General features: G+C 46.3%; 1 protein-coding gene across 1 annotated transcript; it reads right to left on the bottom strand.

The window, feature by feature from the left end:
• Positions 1-1,617: 1,617 nt before the first annotated feature.
• On the bottom strand, positions 1,618-6,517 carry ZNF281 (zinc finger protein 281). The gene has a single exon (XM_019291468.2). It carries the CDS (start codon positions 6,435-6,437, stop codon positions 3,804-3,806), a length of 2,634 nt encoding a protein of 877 aa, XP_019147013.2. The 5' UTR covers positions 6,438-6,517; the 3' UTR covers positions 1,618-3,803.
• Between the last annotated feature and the right edge of the window lie 1,180 nt (positions 6,518-7,697).

The following is a 7,697-nucleotide window of genomic DNA, read 5'->3' as shown; positions in this document are numbered from 1 at the left end:
GGGTGTTACAAACATTTCCACAGCCACAACAGCAGCTTCACATGAAAAAGACTGATTTCTAGTTGGTGGGGAAAAAAACCAGCAGAAGCGTCACTCAGACAAATACACTGTTATCAAGCATGTAACACTGGGGGTGACAGGGAGGCCAAGCAATTCAAACAACAAAAAACTACTAAGAGAATACATTGAATTCTTCCAGTAGCTTCTCAAGGTCTCCACGAGGCATCAAGCTGCTTTTCTTCATCAGTAGTCCATAAACCTGAAATTGCAAATACCCTTAACACCATTCTGGTTTCACTTTTTTTTCATTCTCCTTTCATTTCAGTTTCTTACTCTAACATTTCTCCCACAAGTCTCTGTCCAATGGAAGTAATTCAGGAACAACAACAAATTTTAGTAGCTCTTCCAGATCATATGCAGGTCAGACGTGCGCTTTCAGTGACTTGGGACACAGAGCTGCAATCACAGCTCAAGGTACCATAATGCACTTGGTTCCAGGGCAATAATGTTACGTGAGCTACTCTAAGAGGAAGTGTAAGTTTCTGCACAATTTTCTATCATAACCTCTATCCATCCTTCTTTACATTCCTGTTAGTGGTAGGAACCAGGTTATCATTCCCCTCCCATAATTCCTTTAAAAACAGTAACAAACTAAACCTTGAAATAAAGTGGAAAATAATTCCGGAGCCATTTTGCTTTCCCTTTTCCTTCTCTCACTGACATATCCCCAATTAAAGCTTTAGTTCATATGGGTTAACTACTACTTACTGTGTAGTTTTCTAATATGTACCAGGTAAAGCCACAGCCTGATTTCCATGCAATTTGAACATACCCCTACCTTCATTAAAATAAAGTTTGAACTCCGTATTACAGTAGAAAAAAGTTTAGTTCTGCTCTATTTAGAAGCATGTTTGAATGCTGAGCAAACATACACAATTCCACCAGATTTTCCCATCATACTTTTAAATGATTCCTAGCAATGCTCTGAATATCGGACACTGAGCATATTTACTTTTGGTAAGGTTTTTGTGCTTGTTTTTCAACACGCCAAGGATTTTTCTCACCCATGCCATTGCCTTGATTCAAATTCACATGCAAAGTTGAAGAAAAATACAAACTAAGTAAATCCACAACCTGTCTTCAGATTACCTAAAATGCTTCTAAAGTATTTTGCTGTAGTACTATTTTTACAGGACTTCCCTTATAATGCAGGAGTTAACAGGAGGGTGAGGGGGAAATTACAACCAAATAAAACCCCCAAAAAGCAGATAGAGGATTTTCTACAATCTTTACCTTGAATTAAATTCCTGTATTATATATTTGTCATTCTGAACTTCCAACAATTATGAAAAGTCTTTGAAGTTAACAATATGCAATTTAGATATTTTTAACTAAAACCACAGATTTGAAAAGATGAGGCTGTATAAACATTTTAACTTAAGGAAATTTGATAAGTTTTGCCCCCTGGTTTCTAAAATAGCACATTTAGATTATTTGACTCAAAAGGAAACCAAAGAAAACAAACTGAAAGCATTCCAGTAAATTATATTATTCCTTCTCAAAATTTAATCTCCTAATGTTTCCTTAATAGGTTCTCAAAAGCATGACTGGATAATAGAAGTGATACCTTCATGATTTTGTGAATAATGGGTTTTATTAAGTTAAAGCAAACAGCCAGAACAATACATATGCAACTTCTACTACACACAATATAAAGAATGTAAATTATAACCTCTGTAAAACAAAAGAAAAGGTACTAAAAAAGCCAACACAGTGGTTACGGACTATTCCATCCCTGATAACAGGCTGGGTTCTGTGTTTAGAGAACAGTTGTCGTTTGCTTATTTAAACTGAATTACCATGAAATACAGAATCAAGTATAAATAAAAAGTTAATGGAGTTACACAGATTCTAGGAGAACAAATTCTAGATTAGTGAGGGCAAAAAAAATGTTTACTAGCAAAAGAGATCACGAGTGGGCTCAGGTTTCTATTCATAGTGGTGAGGGACAACAGGAGAAATTACCCAGGATTTTTGTAACAATTCCTTTAATAATACACCACTTTCATAACAGAAGTGTTTTACACTTGCACAATGTTAATAACTTTATTATACATGGAAGCCTGTAATAGGCTGATTACACAATAAGACTGCAAACAACCACTGGTACCTTCCTGACAACAGAAAAGTACGTAAGACTGAAACATCACCAAGAGTACATAAAAAACCATCATCATTAACATCACCAAAATTACATTAAAAAACTAATCAAAAAATACATTTGCAAAAAGTGGTTTAGAGCAGTGCCACTGCGTTTCAGCAGCTTTGAATGGCCACCAGTATTTCTAGCAGGTTTCCATGGCTCCACAGGCATTCATCAGGATTCACATATAATAAATAATGTACCACAAAATATACATAAAGTAAGGCAATAATTCCAAAGAAAAGTTCTGTTGATATTAACAAGCCACTCAAGTTCTACTTTTGTAGTTGATGCCATCACCAGAATCCTTTGATGGAATTGCAGCCTTGGGCCCTAAAAGCCTGCCATGATGAACTGCTGCAAGCCCCTCTCTCTCTAAAGAGCTCCAGTGACACCACTGGGACACTGCTGGGCACAGGGGTTCGTGGTAGCTGATCCTGATGCAGGATAGGGGCCTTACTATGTACAATTGGGAGTAGATTATTTCTTATTGTACATGGAAACCTCGACAGAGTTCTAAAACAGGTGGGTGTTCATTGTTCATCACCTGATGCCATAAGACATCAGAAAGCACATCATAAGATATGCACTTTGTGGAATGTAAATCTGTTTAAATGCTAACTATTATATTGGGGTGAGAGAATGAGTAGGGGAAAAGGGAAAGAAAAGGGGACAGGGAATGGGGGGGGGGAGGGGGGAAGGACAGGTAGATGACCAAGATCAAGTCCAGAGGAACCAGGAACACAATAAAATAGAGTGAACCCTTTACACTAAAAGGAGAAGAGAGGTGATGGACTCTTTTGAACCATGTGTAACAAATAACGTATCCCAAAACCCTATCTGGATTAGGACTGTACTTTCAAGCTGGGGTTTTAATGGCATGAACCAGCTGCACACGTTTTGCTCTCACAGTTTGTGTCAACAGAATCTCTTTACGGAATTACAGTCTTACACACAAGTTCTGGGGACATTACTGTTCAGATTAAAGCTACCGTGCACGGCTCATCGTACAGACCCAAGAATATTTGCTCCACCTGCCTGGAATGAGCGTCACCTGGAAGAACAGGAGTACTTTAAAAACAACAAGATTTAGGTAGCAAAATTCTTTCAGATCAGCTGACATAAGAGACAGCAATTTGAAATGTCAGAGATCCCTTCCTCAAAAAGCTGAGATATATTTGTCATCATCTGTAAATTGGAAGTTCCAATACACTAGCGGTGCATAGAATTCCCATGCTTCATTACACTTTCCTGAGAGTAAAGCAATTAGAATAAACTTTAGTCCTAGGAACAAAGTTAATTTTTTGCATTTTAAATTCTTGCGCTACTCCCTGACAATCTACATAATGTAAATTTGATTGCTAAACATTGTCACTTGAACAAAAACACTATTTTAAAACTATTGATTTTTGATTAAAAACCATAATAAACAGAGCTAAAAAAATCACACTAACAAAATAAACTAAATATGAAAAGTTGCATTGAAAGGGCATGTTACATTATTCTTAAAAGGACCGTGTAGAAACATTCCAATGGCAGTGTTGTCAAAGTAAAACAAATTACATTAAGAAGACCCCACAGCCTGGTCACAGTCAGGACCTTACCTGTAACTCTGGCTGGTTGGGGTTTTTACTCGTGTACTACATGGCTCACTTACATCAGACATCATATTTGTATACCCTGAGAAATCTGACACTGAAGTCCTTACTCTATGGTCCACTTCTCCATTAGAGTTAGTGATAAAAGTCATTGGCACCCTGCTGCCCGACTTGAACTGAGAACCAAACGCTTGTGCAAAGTTCTCGATCTGGTAGGTCGCTCTAGGCTCTATGTCCTTCTGAGGATCTATCTGGCTGGTTAACTCCTGAGATGGGATCTGAAAGCTCGTTGAGGATTCTAAGTTTTTCTGTTCCTTCTGGCCAGTCAGTTTCTGAGATGTTGACTGGTAGTTCGATGAAGTCTCTAAGTTTTTCTGTGGATCGATGAGATCATCCAGCTCTTGAGAAGGCGTCAACTGTTGATGCGAAGCCTCCAAAGCAGACAAATAAAAGCCTGGCTGAGAGCCAAGCAACATCCCAAATGGAGGTTTTGGCAATGCAGTTGGCAATACTGAGGTAACGGATTGGCTGAAGCCACACTCAAGTGGAGATGTAGTGTATATCTGTTTGTCTGGAAACAAAGAGTGGTTATGGAGAGTTGAAGACAAGCTAACAAACTGGAAACTGGGTCCAAAAGCAAAACCAGTGCTGTTGGTTGTTCTTTCAAAGGCTTGTTGGAGGTATTTTGAATATTCTTGCAACATGCTTGCCTTATCGTTTGAAACTGTTTGAGAGTTAGGGCTCAAGTTTTCTTCCTGAACCATGTCTGAATGTTCTCCTGAGGTGTGCAAGTCCACACGCTGTTCAGTTATACTGAAAGGATCTTCTTTCTGGCCTTCTGATTTGTGAGAGTACTGGTCCAAAAGGCTCTGTAAGACTTCATCTGGAATACCAGACTTGTCATGGCAAGACTTTATTTCATTATTTAAAGATGCTGAATCAATAAGAGATAAAGGAGCTTCGTTATCCATAACGCTAACACCTGGAGACTGGATGACGGACTGCTGGGAAGTCATGTGTCCGACATTAAGTGAAAAGGCACTGTTACTGCTTGCAGTTTGTAAGTATCTTCTTTTCTTTGAAAACTGCATGGCATCATCGTAATTGCTACTTATTTGACCCGGTTTACCACCTGTACTTTGGAGAAGGCCAATAGTTTCTACACCAGTATTGGCTACTAGGCCTAGAGAGCCACTCTGTTTCCCAGACAGTGGTTTTTGTCCCAAAATATCTGGCAGTGGTGATACAAAATTTATGTAATTTTTGTCTGCCTGTTTTCTGCTCGTTTTTTTCAAGACCAATTTTGGCACCTTTTTCTGAAGTTCTTCTACGCCTGTGCCAACTAGACCACCACTGGAAGACACAATAGGAATATCAACTGCATAACTTGGTATGGCCACATTACTTGTAACTTGAGATTCAGCTATTTTGCTGCTACACTTGTTTCCTTTGTTTTCAGTGGATGTATTTTTTGTTTTACTTTTTCTCCTTGAGGAACTTGTATTTCCCTGAGACAATGCAGCCAAGCTACCCATGCTATTCGAAGATCCAGGCTCCATTCCAGCCCCTGCTTTACCTATGGCTTCACCACATGTTCTTCTGTGCTTTAACAGTCTATCAGTCCTTGAAAAATACTGCTGACAAGTGTCACATTTGTATGGCTTTTCTCCACTATGCGTCCTCTTGTGTCTTTCCATGTGGTACTTCTGGATGAACTTCATACTACACTGGTCACACCCAAAAGGCTTCTCCCTACTGTGGATCTTCTCATGTCTCTGCAGCAAGTACTTCTGGATGAAGCCCATGCTGCACTGGCTGCACTGGAAAGGCCTCTCCCCGGTGTGGATGAGCACGTGCCTGCGCAAGTGATAGGAGCTCCTGAAGGCAGCACTGCAGTGTTCGCAGACGTGAGGTTTCTGGCTGGGGGACGCGACAGCACCTTCCCCATCTCCCACCAGGGGGGGTTTGGATGAAGCACTTGGCTTCCGCTTGGCTTTGATTCCCTGAGTTTCTGGCTTTGGCCTCTTTGCCTTCTTGACCTGGGCGTCGTGCTTTGGCTCACCCGCGCTCCCTGGAGCGCCCTCGCCTCTGCCAGTCAGCAGCAGGTCTCGGTGGGGATGCTGGTGCAGGTGGTGAAGAAGGCTGAGGTCCTGGATCACGCTCTGGCCGGTTCCTTCGCTGCTGCCCAGGCCGGGGGGTCTCTCCTCCGCCGCTCCCCCGAAAAGCCCCCCATAGTGGTGATGGTGCTGCGGCTGCTGCTGCTCCTCCTCCTCCTGCTCGCTGGGTTTCTCTTGCTTGATGCTCACCAGGGACTGCAGAAAGCCCCAGGGGCTCCTCTGCGAGGAGGGCGCGGAGGGGAAAGCCCCTGCCGGCTCCTTCTTGAAAGTCATGTCCTGCGGGGGCGGAGGCGCCGGGGGCTCGCCCGCCGCCGTGGAGGAAGCGGCGGCGGCGGCCGGAGGTAACACGCACTGCGGGGGGTGCTGGGCCGCCGCGGGGGGCGCGGCCGCCCGGGCGAAGCTGGTGACCGGGGGCAGGCGGTGGTTGAACATCACCATGCCGGGGGGGAACGTTGGCTCCATGGCCGCCGCCCTCTTGCCGCCGCCGCCGCCGCCGAGGAAGCCGCTGCCGAGTTTCATCCCCCGGGAAGGCGGGCCGGAGAGGAGGCGCGGCCCAGAGGGGCTGCGGGACCCGCCGCCCGCCCGCCGGACCGCGCCGGCTCAGCGGGCGGCTCCCTCGGCGGCCCGGCAGCCGCCGCCCGGGCGCATCGCCGCCTCCCGCCCCGCGCCCGCGGCGGCCCCGGCCCGGCTGCACTTACGGCTCCCGCCGCCGCCGCCAGTTACAAATATCGCCGCGTCCGCTCCACAATGGAATTAGCAGCGCCCGCCCCGCCGCACATGCGCGCCGCGCGGCACGCTGGGAGTCTCGGCCGCACGGGCCGCGGGCGCGCAGGCGCGGCGCGGGGGGCGCGGGGTGGGCGCTGGCCGCTGGCGGCCGGGCCGGGCTGGGACGGGCCAGGCCGGGCGGCACCGCCGGGACGCGCTCCGGGAGCCGCGGGATCCCTGCGGGCAGAGACGGGCACGGCCTCCGCCGCCGGCATAGCCCGGATAACGGGACCGGGCACCGCCGCCCGCCCGCGGCGGGACGGGCGCAGCCCGGGATCAGAGCGCAGGTGCTGCCCCGCGACGCGCGGCAGGGCCAGTCCCAGGCTGCGCGGAGCTCCGAAGGCGGGCAGCAGCTGCGGGCTCTGCAGCGCTCGTGACCCGTGTGAAGAAGCGGCAGATGCAGAGGGGCCGCAACTGAGCGTTTTTAACAAAGGCTCGAGGATGTTGCTGTTTGATCGCAAACCGGCGACATGAGTTGCACGTAACGCCACGGAGATAATGGAACCACTCCGCTCCCACACCTGAAACACTACCGATATTCGAGTCGGATGTATCAGTCGGCCACATTTTACACACGCTGCTCCCACGCTCCCTCCCACGTACACACTGGGGAGCAGGTCCCCGGATCTCACCCTTTTTCAGCTGCAAACTGGGAGTACTGGGAGCATTAAGTGCAACCCTCGCCCCCGGCGGGCTGGGACACCTCACCGGCAGCTCAGCTCCCCGGGGCCAAGGACAGGATTCTTTGGCCCACTGCTGCAGCGAAACCCATACTAATGATGCTCATTGGTTGAGCTGCATGTGCGGAAATAATTCATCCGTATACTAGAAATGAGATAAAATTGTTATTTTGAAATAGCACCTTATTTCAGTTAATCAGGAGACCTTTTCCACTATTTTTCTAATAATCCATGCCCTCCTTGGAGGGTAATAAAATATAAATAGAATTCTGCTTAATTCCCGAGTATTTACTTTGAAAGCTTTTTATATTTCTGTAAGGTTTTAAAATGCAAA

Source organism: Corvus cornix, chromosome 8 (genome assembly GCF_000738735.6).
Source record: "Corvus cornix cornix isolate S_Up_H32 chromosome 8, ASM73873v5, whole genome shotgun sequence".
Classification (NCBI taxonomy): domain Eukaryota; kingdom Metazoa; phylum Chordata; class Aves; order Passeriformes; family Corvidae; genus Corvus; species Corvus cornix.
This window is presented reverse-complemented; position numbering and strand designations above follow the sequence as displayed.